General features: G+C 47.8%; 1 protein-coding gene across 11 annotated transcripts in view; it reads left to right on the top strand.

Moving 5' to 3' along the window:
* Positions 1-18,273, top strand: part of TTLL6 (tubulin tyrosine ligase like 6) — a 123,553-nt gene that overhangs the window by 64,079 nt on the left and 41,201 nt on the right. For all 11 annotated transcript variants that reach the window (XM_029574556.1, XM_029574559.1, XM_029574554.1 and 8 more), the window contains 3 exons: positions 4,984-5,172; positions 8,897-9,080; positions 15,811-16,023. In XM_029574556.1, the coding sequence (XP_029430416.1) occupies positions 4,984-5,172; positions 8,897-9,080; positions 15,811-16,023 (586 nt within the window). The remainder of the gene's footprint in view (positions 1-4,983; positions 5,173-8,896; positions 9,081-15,810; positions 16,024-18,273) is intronic.

The raw sequence follows: 18,273 nt of genomic DNA, 5'->3' as shown, positions 1-18,273 counted from the left end.
CCAAGCGGTTCGGGTTCTCTCTCACAATGCCACTACAGTAGCCTACATCAATCGCCAGGATGAAACCAGAAGTCGCCTGGTAGCTCTGGAAGCAAGCAAGTTGTTCTCCTGGGCGGAACGCCATCTGACCCAGTTGGTAGCCTCCCACATTGCGGGATAGGAGAATGTTCAAGCCGATTTCTTGATTCGCCAACACCTAGACCCCAGAGAGTGGGAATTGTCCGAAGAGGCGATGGCTCTTCTCATTTGCAAGTGGGGGACTCCTTGCTTAGACTTAATGGCCACTCTGCAGAATGCCAAAGCTCCCAGATTCTTCAGTCGCAGAAGGGAGCACGGCTCGGAAGGGGTGGATGCTCTGGTGCTACCCTGGCCTCACGACATACTCCTCTACGTGTTCCCACCCTGGCCTCTGGTGGGGAAAGTACTCAGAAGAATAGAAATTCACAAGGGGCCAGTCATTCTTGTGGCACCAGAATGGCCCTGAAGTCCATGGTTCGCGGACCTGGTAAACCTTGCGACAGACGGTCCTCTTCGCCTTGGTCACCTCCCAAACCTCTTATGGCAAGATCCAGTATTTTTCAATCAGGTGGATAGCTTTTGTCTAGCGGCCTGGCTTTTGAGCGGTGGAGACTGAGGAAAAAAGGTTATAGAGAAGAGGTTATTTCCACTCTGCTGCGTGCGCGTAAGACTTCTACCTCTCTCACTTACATACAGGTTTGGAGAGTGTTTGAGACTATGTGTGCGGATTCTGGAATTGTGGCGTGCAAGGCCCCAGTTTCCCATGTTCTTTCTTTTCTACAGAATGGCCTTTCCAAAGGATTGTCTTTTAATTCTCTCCGGGTACAAGTCTTGGCTCTTGGTTCTCTCTTAGGGCGGGTCAATGGTTAAGCTTTGGCAGCCCACCCGAATGTCATTCGGTTCCTCAAAGGAGCGAAGCATTTGAACCCGCCTGCCTGGGCTACGTGTCCATCATAGAGCCTCAATCTGGTGCTTCGGGTCCTCTGCGAGGCGCCCTTCGAACCATTTAAACGAGCCACGCTCAAAGACCTGACTCTTAAGACAGTTTTTCTAGTCTCTATTTGCTCAGCCAGGAGAGTGTCTGAGCTCCTTGCAGGGAGCCATTTCTTCGTTTTTCTGATTCAGGTGTTTCACTCAAGACTGTACCATCCTTTTTACCCAAGGTGATTTCCTCTTTTCATTTAAATCAGTTGGTGGAGTTCCCTACCTTTTCTACAAGGACACTGAGACTACTCATGCCAGAGACCTAAGGCGCCTTGATGTGAAACGAGTCCTACTGAGATACTTAGAAGTCACGAATGAGTTCCGGATCTCAGATCATCTTTTTGTCTTGTGGAGCGGACCCAATAGGGGAAATAAAGCTTCTAAGGCTACCATCGCTCACTGGCTAAAGGAGGCGATTGCTTCGGCTTACATTTGTCGAGGCCGGCTGGTCCCAGAAGGTTTAAAAGCCCATTCACTCCGGTCGCAGGCTACCTCTTGGGCGGAAAGCCAGTTGGTCTCCCCACAAGAGATATGCAGAGCAGCTACTTGGAAATCTCTTCATACTTTTGCTCGTCATTATTGCCTAGATGTGCAGGCGCCAGTTTTGGTTCCTTCAGCAGACAGGTGCTTCGAGTGGGACTATCTCGGTCCCACCCTACTTAGGGAAGCTTTGGTACATCCCACTGTCTGGACTGATCTGGGTACGTACAGGGAAAGGAAAATTGGATCTTACCTGCTCATTTTCGTTCCTGTAGTACCACGGATCAGTCCAGATGCCCATCCTTAGTGGAGGGATTCTGACTCTTTCTTTTCAACAACCGCTCGAAGTTTTCTCATTCAAAGATATGACCGACTGACAAGGCACCGGAAGTATCTATTAAAGATATAAGAGCAATTACTTTGCATTTCTTCACATTTTCATTTACAATTTGGATGTTAAATATTGTTGCTTGCTTGATCTTATTCTAGCTGAGGTTACATTTTCTGTTTTGATAACGTTTATACTGAAGGGAAGCAGGGGGTGCACTGTCCTGATATAGGATACCCTTTGAGTTTTTCTCTGTCTCCATCTGCTGGAAAGGAGGCTCAACCCACTGTTTGGACTGATCCGTGGTTCTACAGGAATGAAAATTAGCAGGTAAGAACCAATTTTCCTATATCAGAGAGAGATAGAGGACTATAGAAAAAGGGAAGGATGAATGGTAGAGTCGGAAAAGGGAAAAATGGAGAAAGGGCAAAGAGACTTAACATGACACTGAAAGAGGGAGGGTGGACAAAAACATAGGAGTGTTGGAAAGAGGCAGGAAAAATTTGGCACCAGACTTCTTGTTCTTTGGTACCCAAACTACTAAATATTTCATGGGTACTGATTCAATGAGAAAGTCTGTTACCATTGATGGTCAGATTTACTAATATGAGGCAATAGAAATATCAGGAAACTCTCAATCCTAGTAACAAGGAACTACAGATTTTAGTTCTCTGGGTTTAGAATTTGTCCATTCAAAGGTGGTATCCACACATAGTGAGACAACAGTTCTAGAGACGATTGGGTTTGGCATGCAATCATTGCATATTATACGCTCAACCTAGAGTGGTCTGGTGGAGTGCACATGTGCGTGCCACTGAAAAGTGTATGTATGTTGCTCCAAACTTATATGCATATTCACTGAGCTAGGCACATAGCTCAAAATATACATGTCAATATATACATAAATGTTTAAATATGCATACAAATTCCAAGTTACACATATACTCCCCAGTGTAGAACCAGTGGACATGGAAACTGGTGGGCTAGAGAGAGGGGTAGGAATGTGCTACGGCAGGCTGGGCGGGGGTTGGTCTCAGGCCTGGCACACCCGGGTGTGCATACCGTGCATTTGCATGGGGTGGCAGGCCAGTGGCAGCAAGAGAGGTTGTGGGGCTGCCGGCAGAGCCTAACCCATTGGCAGCCAAAGAAGGAGAGAGACTGCAGGCCACCAGTGCTGAACCCATCAGCAGCTGAAAATGAGAGGCCCGGGTCTTCTGTTTGTGTGCCTGTGTGCGCACACACTGTACATAGCTTCCGCTGTCCCTTCCCCACTCAAGCAGGAAGGTCAGAAGGCCATAGTGGAGCTCATCCCACCATGGCCCGATGACAACAGGAGGCCATCTGTGTATGTGTGTGAGTGAGAGCCTGTGTGTGTGCATGTGTGTGTCTATATGAGATCCTATGTGTGTGTCTATATGAGAGCCTATGTGTGTGTGTATGTCTGTGTGAGAGCCTGTGTGTGTCTGTGAGAGCCTGTAAATGTGTCTGAGGGCCTGTGTGCTTGTGTTTTTGTGCATGTTTGTGTGCCTGTGAGAGTCCATGTGTCGCATAGAGGCTCTCACAAGCACAAACACACACTGTGTGGGTGGGTGTATCTGTGAGAGAGAGGGAGCCTGTGTATGTTAGAGAGAGAGAGTGTGAGAGAATGAATGTGTTATTGTGCATGTGTGTGAGAGAGAAGATAACATTTGTGCGGCCCTGCCTTCCCCAATCCATGACAATCTCAGGGTGACTGGAAATAAGAAGATCACAGGTATGGACAGTGCCGGTGTGAGGGTGTCCAGCCGCCCAGGGCGATGACGTCACATTCCTTCATATTCTCCCCCCTCCCCGAGTCACAGTGCCCGTGTCGCCAGAGCTCACTTACCTTGCAGACCGACACATCCCAACGCACGAGTCCTACAATTTCAAACCTGCCGCCCAACTCCTTTGCATTAAAACGAAAACTACCCTCACATCCAGCGATAGCGCCCTGCCCACTTCCGGTGCCCTAGGCGACTGCCTGGTCTGCCGAATGCTTTGGGAATGGAGAGCAGAAGATTTTTTTAATCCTTATTAGTTTTAATTATTGGGTGTAATTTGAGGATTCTGCTCTTTCAAAATATTTAATTTTGCGGGGAGGAATAGAACATTTTTTTAATTTTTGGAATTTTTATTCCTCAGATGTTTTGAAATATTGGTGTTTGTGAAATTTTGGATATTCTGTTCATTAACTGGTTTGAAATATGTATTCTTTTTATGAATATGAATTTACTATTATGATTTATATTTCTTAATTGTATTACTTAATGTTTTCTGAAGAATGGTAATGTTTCTGTTTTCCATTGTTGCTCTGCATACAGAGGTTGGCTTGTTGTAAGTTCCAGTTCGGTTCTTCTCAGCACGTTTTTGTTGATACTTTCTGATCTCTTTATTCTGTATTTGGTCGGGTCTCTCTGTGTTCTGTGACCGAGGTGAGGTATTTTGCTGGCATGTAATTTCTGTGTAGGGATCTATAGCAGCCTGGTTTCCTAATTAACAGTTTTACTGGTGTTCTAGGGCCTGGTGTAATATGTGCAGTGTTGCCTTTTCATAGATAAGAATGTTAGGGTTGCATAATTTGTGTGCGTCTGTAAAGGATGTGGGTGTGTGTGTGTGTAGAGGAAGGGGGGATGGTGAGTGTGCAACGCTGTAAGGTTTGCTTAGGATACCTCATATCCTTCCCTATCCATGGGTTCGAGGGGGGGGGGGAAGGTGTGTCGGTTTTTAAAAATATAGATTGTAGGACAGAACTGGGCTTTATTTGATGGGCCTGAGACAGACACTGAATGAGTTGGGGTGGGGGAAGCACAATAATTATTCACACAGAGCAGCAAAAAAGCTAGCACCAACCCTGGTTGGACTGATCTGCTGGTCGAGCTGGAGGGAGGTGGGGAAGAGAGATCTGTGCTTGAGCCGGGGAGGGGATTTGGAGTATGCTGGGGGTGGACTGGGGCAAGGGAGAGTTCTGGGCCCGGCCTCTGAGGGAGGGTCAGAGTTTGCTGGTGTTGGGCTGGGGAGAGGAGAAGAGTCCTGGGCTTAGGCTGGGAAGGGGAGAGGGGGTCATATTGTGCTGGGATCAGGCTGGGGAGGAGAGGAACTTCAGCTACTTTCTATCATGTTTTCTACCACGCTTCAATGCTTTTTAATTGCAGACGTGAGCAGCTAGAAAACAGCCAGGCTGCTTGGCTGGAAGAGGCAGAGAAATATGAGAACATCCACCTGGGAGGCTACCGTCGTATCTACCCAGGAGCCAAGACGGACAAATATGACAAGTTCTTTAAACACAATGGCTCCTTATTTCAGGAAACTGTGGCATCTCGGGCAAGAGAAGAGTGTGCCAGGTATGATCTACCTGTATTCTTTGTGTACAAAACTTTGTGACCAGAGAGAGAAAACATTAGAAAATGACAACAGATCTATCAGTTCTTCTTCTATGATTTGAAAATGAATAGAATTTGCAACCTGTACCCAGATTCTTTTTAAAAATCCATTACGAATGTTCTGCTCCCGTGTTCCTTGGGAACGATTAGAGTGCATGCAACTGTTCCAAATTCCGAATAAATTCTAAGGCATGGGGGAGCAGAGTAGGCAGACTTCCTGAAAATAAAAAAAAAGGTCTATTTAAGAGATTGGGGGATTTGCCAACTAGCTGCACTAGGACAAAGGCTGTGGGTACTTTTTACTCAACTCCAATTTTCAAAATGATTCCATTCGTGTACTTTTGCTTTGGAACTTGCCATGGGCATATAAAGTACTTGTGGACATCTGCAACAGCTTTTCATGTACACTCCAGGTGGAGTGTAGGAAACACCACCCTCGGATTGGCACAGGACAGCAAGATAAAGCTAGGGCTGGTCTTTGCCTAACCAGCCCCCTCCCCCACAGGTTGAGCCTTGGGTTCTGGGGGCCAGCAGGTCTCTGCGGCAGCAGGCCAATATGGTGAGTCTGGAGCAAGGCTTGGACAGGCTGGTAACACTGGAGCAAGGCTTGGGCAGGCGAGTAAGGCTGGAGCAAGGCTAGAGTGCAAATAAAGCTGTAACTGAGGCTTGGACAGAAACAGTGTGCAGGTAAAGCTGGAACTGAGGCTTGGACAGGAACAGACTAAGACAGGACAGGACGAGACATGGACAAGACAGAACATGGAACATACAGGTCCAAAGGCAGCAATACAGGAAACTTGTAGGAGCTAAAAAAGATAAGGCCCCAAGAGTGAGGCAAGGAGAGGCCTAGATAGGCCACAGAGCAAGGCAAGGCCTAGATAACCCAGAGGTCAGGGGAAGGTCTAGATAGGTCATAGAGCAAGGCAAGGAGCAAGAAGGCCCTTAAGCCACAAGGCAAAGCAAGGAGCAGGAAGGCTCTTAGGCCACAAGGCAAGAAAGGAGTGAGGCTGGGTGGCCACAAGGCAAGAATAGGAGTGAGAAGGCTGGATGGCCACAAGTCAAGACAAGAATAAGCCTGGGTGAGCTGCAAGGCAACAGTGGCTAGGGCAAAGAGCCAAGGGCGACTTGATGCGATAGCATTTGGGTTTGATAGGACAGGGTTATGTAGGGATGGAGTCTGGATGTGATGCAGGTAGGGAGGAGGAACTTGGCAGGGCAGGTGGCTAAGCTCACTGAGGGAGACTGGGAGGCTGTATCACAGTCTAAGTTCGATGAGTCATGAGGAGCTGACGGGGACAGTACAGGATGGAGTTTCGAGGAGACCTTTGCTGGTGGGGAGGTGTCATTGTCAGGGTAAGATGAAGCTGCGTAGCAGGTGAAATCACAACACATAGATTTGAACTTGTTGATTTCCTCCCCCGACCTAAACATTCCCCCAGGAATGCCAGCTCTAAATGCAGCTAGAAGTCCATATTCATAGTTCTAATTGCATTGAAGGAGAGTCATTTTCAGGCAAAAAAGGAAAATTGGTTCATACCTGCTAATTGTCATTCCTAGAATACCACGGACTCCAGACTCCTGGATTTATGCCTCCCTTCCAGCCGATGGAGACAGAGAAAATTTCACTGGCATTGGTATATAACACGGAGTGGCACCTGCAGTTGCTCAGTTGCTCAGTATTGACCTGTACCCAAGCCAAGATTATTCCTGCAGCAATCCTACTAAACATGCAAAACAATTTCCCACAAACGAGCAAGGGGAAAGATGGTAAACCCCGCCTTGAAAGAAAACTCTTTACTTCATAACGCCCAACCAGGGATCACACTTGAAATCTGAAGTAGCTCTGCAGCCTATATACAATAGAACCATGACAAAAGAATGAGTGGATTCTCCCACACACAAGACAGGACTCTGGACTGATCTGTGGTATTCCAGGAACGAAAATTAGCAGATAAGAACCGATTTTCCTTTCCTGTTCATACCCGGATCAGTCCAGACTCCTGGGATGCACTCAGGCTTCCCTAATTAGCATGGGGCTGCGAGAGTCCTGCTCGAAGAACACTCTCACAAAAGCCCATGGCCTCTGGAGACTGGACATCCAAACGATAGTGTCTGGCGAAAGTGTGCAACGACTTCCAAGTAGCTGTCTGACAAATTTCCTGCGGCATTCGGCCCAAGAAGTCGCCTGAAATGAATGAACCCTCAATCCCACCGGGACAGGGCACCCTTTACAGATATAAGACGAGCTTATTACCACCTTCAACCATCGTGCTATCATAGACTTTGAAGCCTTCTGCCCCTTCTTAGGACCACTCCACAACAGAAAAAGATAGTCTGTCACCCTGAAGATATTAGTAACTTTGAGGTAACGCAACCAAGCCTGTTTCACATCCAAGCATTGTTGGTCTTTAGCGTGCGGAGCTGACGTGTCCAAATCTGGAAAAACTGGAAGCTCCACGGTCTAGTTCAAATGAAACACTGACACCACCTTTGGGAGAAAAAAGGGAAGCATCCTCAAAGAAACCCTGGAATCCGAAATCCTCAGAAAAGGCTCTCTGCATGACAACGCTTGCAGTTCCGAAATCATTGTAGAAATCCTGAAAACATGGCCTGTTTGTGGCACTCGAGGACTGGAGTTCGCCATCACTGTCCTAGGATAAACCTCATTGGTGGTAGTAGAAATGCCAATGACCATTGATACTGAGGTGAAACAGAAATATGCCTCTAAGTAAATGTTTTCTTAGCAGTCGGTTGTGGCTTTCTTTCAGGACTGCCTTACTGCACTAGTTACCCTCTATCCTCAGCTGTAAAAATAGTGGACCCTCGTGCTGTGGCGTAGTTGACACAGCCTAGTAGGCAAACCTACTAGGCCCATGCCGACAGCTGGCGAACACACCCTGGGCTGGGACAAGACTGGAGTTTCACCTATACCAGTCTTGTTCCCTGCGGGTTGAGCCTTTGGATTTCAAGGGCTTGCATGACTTAGGCAAGGGTCCCCACAGGGCATATAGGATAAGAGAGACCAGGGCTGGGCCAAGGTCAGGACAAGCAGCTGTTAGAGAATTACTAGTAGTTAAGCAGAGGTCGAGGCGGGCAGCAAGCAAAATGTAGGCAAAGTCTGTAGCTAAGGTCAGTGACAGGTAGCAGACAGAAGAGTAGTAGGGGTCTGTAGCAGAGGTCAGTACTGAAGTAAAGCTGGATGCAGAATAGGCCGGAGGAACTGGACAAGGCAAGGTGGGCTAATCGAGGTGAGGCAAGGCAGGTTGGTCAAGGCAGGATCAGGAACTCAAGAGCTCACATACTGCAATCAAGCAGGAAGACCTGTTCCTGAGGCAAGGAAGGGAGCGAGGCTGGGGCCTTTATGTCTAGCTGATGTCATCAGAGTGCATCAGCCAGGCTGTTTCCCACTGCGGGGATTACAAAAGGCGCTGAGCTGCACTCGCGCATGCCTAGGGAAACATGAGGAGCAGGGGTGTTGGTGGCATCATGGTAGTGTTCTTGCCGCTTTGGAGGCAGTATATGGCCTGGGGTGAATGCTGCCGTTGCGGGACGACCCCGCGATCAGCAAACGTCACATCAGACACATGGTATTCCATGCAGAGCAAGTTTGATGCTGTTGCATTACTGTAGAATACTGTGCACTTTTGTACTTGATGGGCAGACTGAACCAACTGTATTTTGGCAGGCAGCAGTTGGAGGAGCTACGCTTGAAGCAGGAACACCGGGACATTCCTGCTGGAAAAAAAAGAAAGGAGATCAAGGAGAATTTGCAAGGAGAGTCTGCGGAGGAAAAGGCAGTAGTCCGCAAGGTGATGAAAAGGCCGCCAACTCGCAACACTTACATTAGAATCAGGAATCCAGACAGAAAGGTACTTCAGCCAGGCTTCTGCTACGTACGTGAGATGAGCACTTGATTTTGCTCATGATTTTATTTTTTGTAATTAAAAATGTTGGTTTTAGAATACAACCTAGTATATCATTATGTTTGCTCATACAGTAATACCCTCCTCTGACTTACCCCGTACCCTCTTTAAAGAGCCTAAACTCACCCGAAGCACAGCTGAGCTGGCAGAAGGACTCGCTCTTCTCCAAGGACAGCAGGATGTCCGTCCTCACACATGGGTGACATCATCGGATGGAACCCAGCACGGAACTTTGATCTCAAAGAATTCTAGAGCTTTCAAACATGTTCTACTGAGCATGTGCAGCTGTAGTTATCACCCTGCCCCCTAGGCAGAGTCCCCAAGTCCCTTTTTTTTCCGCAGAGCTGTGCAGTCATGGTATTCAGCTTTGTTCTCTCCTTACAGTTTTTGTTCTGATCTTTTTCTGGAGCTGCAGCTGTTTTTTCTATTTCTTTTATCTTGCGATAGTTTTCTTTTTCTTTTTCTCTTCCTGTCAGCTCTCTGCTAGCCACATGGCGGGCCTTAGTTACTGTGCAGCCTCGCAGAGTCTAATTCTGTTCCTTAGTAAATAAATACTGCACTTGCAGTTTAGTTTCTGTGTCCTCTCCTTGCTCTGTCTCTTTTTGTGCCTTTGTCTGGTGCTGGTAGGACAGAATGCAGTCCATGTATGATTCATGTAAGCCACTGAGCCTGGGGACTCGCCTGAGTTTTACCCGGGCAGGAATTCCATGTCATTTCACCAATCGATCGGCATAGATAGAGGCTTAGACAGTGAAAGGATCGAGGATCACACAGTTCATGTGTCTGTGTATGTGTAGGGGGGGGAGCTCATCCTCCCCACATTCTAAGGAATTAGTCTTCACGGGCAGGAGTCCTGGACGACATAGCTTCCCCTCCTGCTTGCCAGTGATGGCAGTGCAGTCTCCTGTGAGAGAGGGTGAGTAGGAGCCTGGGCAAGCATCATTGCTGCTGCACCTTTGGTGCCATGCCTGGTATCGGTTGCCCATGCACATATGTGACTAGTGCACCAATGATCTGACAAGTCAATGTCGGGACTGTGTCAAGGACTGGGACCACCTTTGGGCATCATGGTCACCCTTGATACCATTGAAGTGCTAGGGTGCTCTCGATACCATCAACACCCTATGGGCCATCGACTGTGGGCACTGTTGAATGCTGTGCATGCTGTCGATTCATGGTTCCGGGCCGTAGGCAAAGGAGGCGCCTTGGACGCCATCATACTCCCTGGGCTCTGGATGCATCGAAGGAAAGGTATCGACCTGAGCATCCTCGATGGCCATGGGCCTCGATGCACCGTGATAGTGGCACCAGCCAGCTATCGAGCGCCATGGTCATCCTTAAAGCCATTAGAGCCTCCCTCGATGCCATCGAGGTGTGGGGTCGCCCTCAAGGCCATTGAGGTGCAGGGCCACTCTCGAGGCCAGTGAGGTTCGGGGTCGCCCTTAACCGAACGCATGGAGGCTATCGGGCATGTTTGCCAGCAATGCAGTTTGTGGCTGCTCTCGATGATGTCAAGCACAATCACACCAGGGCGCCATCGAGTGCCTAGTCACCCTAGAGGCTATCAACTGCCAGAGTATGGAGGTCCCGAGAGCCCTCGAGCGCCATGGAAGCCCTCGACTGATAGGGGCTTTGGACGGGCTGCTGTAGAGCTGTTTAGTGCCAGGGTCGCCATTGACCCAAGGCACCCTGGAGCACTGAGGCATCCAGGATGCACCATGGCCCGGTGCCGTTGAGGCTATTAAGCTTTGGGGGCACCAGTGAGCCCCCTTGCTGGTGTCCGAAAGTGCACCAGGGGCATTGAGATATGCCATCGATGGTGTGTGACTGTCGGGTACCCGGAGCTGCCGTACAGTGCCAAACGTATTGGGTCGCAAGGTATGGACGCTGTCTCGGCTGGTGTCAGCCAGAGGCACTGGCATGGACGCCGTTGAGCCTGAAGCATCAACACCCTCAGATACATAGCTGAATTGAGGAGAACAGTGGAGGACACCAGTTGTAATCTTCTCCTTTGGACACTGAGGCGGCATGTCTGTTCCATGGGGCATTTGGTAGTGTGTCGTTGCCGCAGGGCCTCCATCTACGGGCACCGCGGGTGTCATCGATACCACTGAATCATTGACACCTTCATGCACCGATCTCCAATGTAGCCATCAACCTTCTGACATTTTTAGCGAGCCATCAGCCCCTTCGGGTGCTGTGTGCATCATGAGTGCCACCAGGCTGTTGCTGTCTGCAGTCGCCTGGGTCACCATCGATAGTCTGCATGCCATCAAGCATGCCGGGTGCCTGTGGTGCAGTTAAGCGCCAGAGCCCTGGGCGCAGTGTCATTGGTGCCATTGATGTTATCCATTGCTAGTGAGTGCCGAGGGCGCTATTGGCACCAGTGGACGCAGTCGGATGTTGCAGGGCATCACTGCAGAACACCATGGACATGTTTGATTGCCATGGGCTTCCCTTCTGCCATTATCTGGTGGAAAGGGAGGTGAGACATTCATGAGTCCGCTGTAAGGACTGCAATTAGCCTTTTGGAGCTTTGTCAGGTACTGTGGGTACTGTGGGGGCAACGCTGTCTATCACCAGGGACGGCCATAGTCATATCCCCAGTGGCACTGGGGATGCCGCGAATATACTGTATATGCTGACTCTATTAAGAGTTGATGTAACAGTGGAGTGCTTCACGCATTGTCGGGAATGGTAGGGGTTGTCTACTCTTCCAAGCACCTTAGGTTCTAGTGGGTGGCATTCTCTCAGCCTGAACTATGCCAGAGATAGTGGAATCACAGTCATCACGTCAAAGTATTAGCTTCCTCTTCCATTTCACATCTTTGGGTGCAATGGGACACTAGCGAGGAGGATGCCATCACATACTTTTGGTTTGCTTTTTCACAGTGTGCAGCCACCAACTCTAAAAGGTGGTATTCGGTCCATGCTGGGCCATGGGATTCTACCCATGGTTGCGGCGATGGGATGCATATGTGCACCACCGCTACATGAGTACTGGTCAGCATGCTTTAAAAGCTGAGGGCTCCAGTTACCCTCTAGTGTAGGTGGGTGGGTGTTTCCCTCATGGCGAGTACACCATGTTGTGCACCGCTGCCACAAATCTGACATAAGCCTGCGTCCCTGGTTCAACCACTAGGGGCGTGGATATCAGGAAGGTAGTGTCGGGAATCTTTCCTTCCCACAGAAGAGGGGTGTTTTTTTCAAACCCTCCCCTATTATGTTACATCCCATTCGGGGGGAAACCTCTGGGGCTCCATCCCCTACAGGTCAATCACCAGGCTGGAGTCTTAATTCTTTTGATTCAGGGCACCTCTTTGCAGGCCAAGACCTGTGGGTGTTGGGGAGTCAGCAGTGGTGGTTGTTGGACCATTCTCGCTGGTCCATGGATTACTGTAGTGTCCTACCTCTTGACTGGGTGGCCACCTCTGGCCAATTTGGTCACTTATGAACCTCAGTGATCAGTGACCATAACCCACTCTTCCCAGGAGAGTAGGAAGGATTTTCAAGATCAGGAGGCCTTGATTCCCATTGCTTTCCTGTCCTTTGGATAGGGGAGATATAACTTGGTTTCCAGAAGGGACCTTTATGGGTTTCCCCTGGGCTACCGGGTTGTCTGCCTGTACAGGGTGTGGCCCTCATTCCCCTTTCCTGAAAAAGGGATTTCATCACCTCTGTTGAGGGGTTGTTCTCTGTTCTCCGTGGGATCTGAGAGGAAGTAAGATGTTAGCATTTGTCCCTAGGTCATCCTGTGGTGCAGCATGTGTATTTCGTGAGGGAGTTATTCTGGATTTGGTCTCCCCTTCTGGGCCACTCCCTGGCAAAGATTAGGAGTTTTCCCACATGGGAATCATTACCTGTGAAGCACACTGTGCAGTGTTCATGGATGACCTTTCTTGGCTTTCTTGGCAGGACCCTACCTCAGTGGGGTGGGTTCTGGTCTAGTTACATCTCAGATGGCAGGTGTGCCTTTCACCCTCTTGCCACATCTGTGGCTGCGTGAGTTGCTGGATGACGGAACATGCAACAGAGGTGCTACACTTTTATTGCGGTGGCTTGTGAGCTACACTTCCCCTTTTTAGGGATAACCCTGCCTGTGGGCAGGGAAGCTCTGGTTCAGGCAACTGTTGTCCATCTCCTGGATCAAATGATTCCTTGGGGGGAAATATGTGTAATCTTGGCCTTGGGTATGATACCTACACTAGGTTGTTGGGCGGTCTGTTCTGAGATCAAACCAATCCTGCCCTGGCACCCTTCAGGTTGCCAGGTTGGTAAAAGAATCCTGTTTCTACAGGGAATTGCACTCGCAGCATCCCTGCTTTCTGTCCCGTGGTGGTTGTCGTCCCCAGGAGGTTGGCTCTCCGTTTTAGCTGTTCCTGTCATGCTGAGATGTCTATCCTGGGGAAGGGGTGGGTAAATTCCCTACTGCAATCAGCAGTGAGTTGTTGGTTGTTAAAACACAGCCTAACGCTTTTTCTTATTCTGGCAGCCCCGGGGTGTGCTTCATTGTGTTTTTCACTTCTTCCAACTTCCAGTCAGAGTGTTGGGGGGCGGGGAGAAAAGCTAGGGCATTCGTGATATATCTTAGTGTTTACCTGTGGGGATCAGTACTCACCTTTTCCCCTCTCCTTTTGCCAAGTTCTGGCCAGTGCTGCCTTTAACTTTTCATTCTTCACTGGGTTGACCAAAGTTTTCTCCTGCTCACCTGAGCTATCCTGTGAATTGGATGGATAGGTCTACCCTTGACATGGTGAGTATGGGTGAGTTTCAGTCCTAGCTTAACTCCCTACTTGGAAGTTTTTGAGCTGTCAATCCCATTCAGGGATTGCTTTGTATCCTCTCACACGCTTGACGCCTGTCCTGGGTAGTCAGATCTGTCTGGTATGTTGGCAAGTAAGGTCGGCCACAGACTTAGCCACTGTGCTGCTGCTTCTTCTTCCAAGTGTTGCTTGGATTTTTCTGCCCATTGTGCCTATTGGCCAATCATTGGGTATGCTTCTACAAAGGTATTCTGTCCTTCAGATGTTAGTGGCCCGCAGTTTCTTTCTGGAGGGTTTTCTGACCCAAGTGGGGGTTTTTTCGGGTGTCTTGTGCCACCGAAGGAAACTGTGCGGGTTTTCATTCAAGAGTTCTCCTCTTGGTTGATTCTGTAGGCCTTTTCCTATATAAAGAAGGAACTAGACTTACCTTGCGGTCAGGGTTCACTGATCCAAACCCTGGCTCTAATAGTCCCATGAGGCAAAGTATGCTTCTTGCTGAACTTCATCACCCTCCTGCCTTAGGCACCCCTGCTACGCATTGGGATATTTGTGTGTCGGTCTGTTCTATGGTTTTCTTTAGTAGAATCCAATTCTTTTCCCACCTAGACCTGTTTTGGGTCAGCTGCCTCTTAGGTTATGCTTTCAGCACTGTGGGATCCCCCTCTTTGTCCTGCTCAGGTAGCCTTTAGTTGGGGATTCACCCATGTGGTGAGGACTACCATCCTGCTTGTCCTCGGAGCAAGAAGAGTTACTTATCTGTAATCAGTGTTCTCCAAGCACAGCAGGGTGTTAGTCCTCACAAAACCCACCCACCTCCCCTGGAAGTTGGTTTCTCCATATATTAGCTATATCATGGACTGAAGGACTCTGCCTAGAGGGCAGGGTGATAACTACAGCTGCACATGCTCAGTAGGGCATGTTTGAAAGCTCTAGAATTCTTTGAGATCAAAGTTCTGTGCCGGGCTCCATCCGATGATGTCACCCATGTGTGAGGATGGACATCCTGCTGTACTCTGAGAACACTTGTTACAGGACTGACAATAAAGTTAGCTGCTGCTTCTGAGCAGGTGTAACTTTCTATCTGTACATTTAGAAGCACATTTTTGAAAATCAAAAGTATGCTTGTAAATGCTTTCCTTAAGAACATAAGAAGTTGCCATACTGGGTCAGATCAGTCCATCAAGCCCAGCATCCTGTTTCCAACAGTGGCCAATCCAAGTTACAAGTACCTGGAAACTACCCAAACATTAAATAGATCCCATGCTACTAATGCCAATAATAACAGTGGCTATTCCCTAAGTCAATTAATAGCAGTTTATGGACTCCACCTGCTGGACAGGGGACATAACCCACTGTCTGGACTGATCCTTGGTACTACAGGAACAAAAATTATCAGGTAAGAACTAATTTTCCTTTTATGGACTTCTCCAAAACTTATCCAAAAATATTTTAAACACAGCTACACTAACTGCCCTAACTAAATCCCCCTTGCACCAAACATGCCTACTGCGAGTGCAGGGGAAGGTATGTGTGTAATCCAGCTATGTGCATACTTTTTCCTGCACAAGCTGGATAATTTTCAAAAGCCGATTTGTATGCATTTATTGTAATTTAATATTATGCCTTTTTGCTTTACCCATTAGCATATTACAAGACCAATACTATAGAAAAATATACAGTCACATCTAGGGTGGCTGTTACATTATCTAACACACCAACGATGCTGTTATTGTGAACACTTATCTAATTGTTGTGGCAGCACAGAGAAGCACAGAATCCAGTTACGTGCTCCCCCTATACAGCATAGTCAGGAATCATTACTTAGTTCTATTTTAAGATGTTATACTAACAAGAAATGGAGATGTTTTATTTCACCTTAATGGTAGACAACAAACTCATTTTTATTTTGGAAGCTGGACAAAGTGGTGATTGACATCATGAAGCCCCTTGACATTGATGAAGAGGAGGAGACAGAGAGGGTCCGGGGCCTCTTGCAGCGAGAGAACCTTATCCGAGGATTGGGCATTGTGGAAAAGCTCTATCGATTGCTACGAGCTGTGAACTCCACGACCCCTAACTTCCAGGATCCTGAAAACTGCCTCTTAGAAAGACAAGCAAGAAACCAAGTAAGAAAGAGAAGATACTGCCGATTGAAAAAGAGATCTACTGTACAGTTTGGCTGAAAAAAAAAAAAGACTTTAAGTCCATTGAGTTCTGCCATCTTATACTTAATGAATAATCACTGTACAGTCAACCTATAATTTTTATGAGGTGCTCCATAGGATGACAAGTCCAGTACTATAAGTACTAATGTTATAAGATCATATTTCTTAATAAAAAGTATTTCTTGTCCCAGAACAGAGTAATCTGAGTAAGACAGTTAATATTTTCCCTGCTACATTCTTCATAATGGTGTACATCAGCAAGAACCTTTAGAAATTCATCCGTCCTGGTTCTCAACTGTTCACTGAGGTGGGGCAAGGATAGACTCATGAGCTGGGGGACTGTAAGATCTCTCATTTTCAGATGATTTTCATAGTTGTTGCATTTTCTCTTTTTACCTGCTTTTGGCCTGGATTCATCGAGTCATGAAGATTTTTCATGGGAGAGGGTCCCACTATTGCGGGGGGGGGGGGGGAGCTGCGATAGTGGGCCCATCCCCCAACAAAACACTGCGGTTGTATCGCCACATTGTTTTGTCTCATGGCAAAACAACACGGCATCAGACCCTTAAGCGTGACGGAAGCCCCCAAAGCATGAGGCGCCATTGCCTTAAAAGGCCACCCTAACTGAAAAAAAAATGTAGACAAAATGGTCACCTGTGTGCAGAGGTCAAATGGGACTCCCTTCCTCACCCTGGGGTTGCCACTGAAGGCGGCCCCGACAACCAAATGTAAAAAAAAAAAAAATAACGGTGGTTGTGCATTGATGCCCACCAACCCAATCACCAAGTAAGCCAAAGGACCCTCCTCCCTCAGCTTCCCATTAAACACAACATTAGTTATAGATACCCTCCCTAGATCTGACCCCCCAAATTAAGAAAAGACCTTGTTGATCTATAGTGTTCTCCCCTTTCACCCTTCCTTCTGGACCCTCCAAGTATTAAAGTATTAAAGACCCCCAACCCCTCTATTCCTGAAAATCTAGAAATTCCTCAAGTGAAAGAGCCCAGGATGACATTTTTTTTTGACAAAGGCGTCGACCTGATCTTGTCCCCATTCAAGGTCAGTTTGGCGCCATTTTGAAAAATGGTGTTAATCAGGCTTGGGGCTAGGGGATGCTCCGGGCCCTTTCACTTGAGGAATTTCTAGATTTTGAGATATGGGGAGCGGGTGTGGGCTGCACACCAGAAACCAATGAGTAATACTTGGAAGGTCTGGGGAGGAAGGGGGAAAAAGGACCACTAAAGACCAATGAGGTCTTTCTTAATTTTGAGGGTTGAGGGGTCGTGTCTGGGGTGGGGAAGGACCTTTGCTTCCTTGGTGATTTAGGTTGGGGGGAGGGGGAGGCATCTCTGCATGTCCACTGGCTATTATTTTTTTCCATTTGGTTGTCGGGGTCATCTAGAGTGGAAGCCCAAGGTGGGGGAAAGTCACATTTGATCGCTCCCACACACTTTTTATATTTCAGGCCAATTTTTGCAGTGGCTGGAGGCTCCCATGTTAAGAGTAATTTGTCCTCAAGAAGTGTTGTTAAATTAATGCGACTGACAACTTTCTTACCTGGCTGTGTTAATTTATTAACATCAGATTGCAAATCCCATGCAAATCAGTTCATTATAATAGGGGAGGGAATCTGGGCAGGGCTATGCAAAATATCACGTATATCGCCTCGATAGGGCTATATCACATGATAAACAGCATATATCACACAATATATGCTGTTTCTCTGAAAACCAGCAGGATGGCAGTCGTCACACATGGGTGACATCAATGGAGCCTAGCACAGAAAACTTATGTAAAAGTTTCTAGAATTTTGACTGAGTCTTATTGAGCATAGTCAGGCATATATTATACCACGCGTCCACGCTAGATACGCTCTAGTATCTTCTTTTCTGCGGAGCCTGTCATCGTGCAGTATTTTTTGTGATTTTTCACTGCCTTGCACAGTTGACGCGGGGTCCCCCTGGTTCTCCTATTAGCGACTTAGATAGTTTTTTTGACGTTTATCAGTAAGTTTATTTTCGTTGTTTATGCCCCTGGGGTGAAAGTGTGCTCAGTGCCCACTGGCCATCAACAGCTGCTGTCATCGATTTTGATCTTGTGTCCCTCTTATTTCGTGACATGTCCACTTTCGGTTTTAAGCGGTGCATCAGATGTACAAGGACCATGTTTATCACAGACCCCCATGATAGATGTGACCTCCACCTTGTGGCA

Source organism: Rhinatrema bivittatum, chromosome 13 (assembly GCF_901001135.1).
Source record: "Rhinatrema bivittatum chromosome 13, aRhiBiv1.1, whole genome shotgun sequence".
NCBI classification, from domain to species: domain Eukaryota; kingdom Metazoa; phylum Chordata; class Amphibia; order Gymnophiona; family Rhinatrematidae; genus Rhinatrema; species Rhinatrema bivittatum.
The sequence above is the reverse complement of the archived record's forward strand: the minus strand, read 5'-3'. Positions and strand labels throughout refer to the sequence as shown.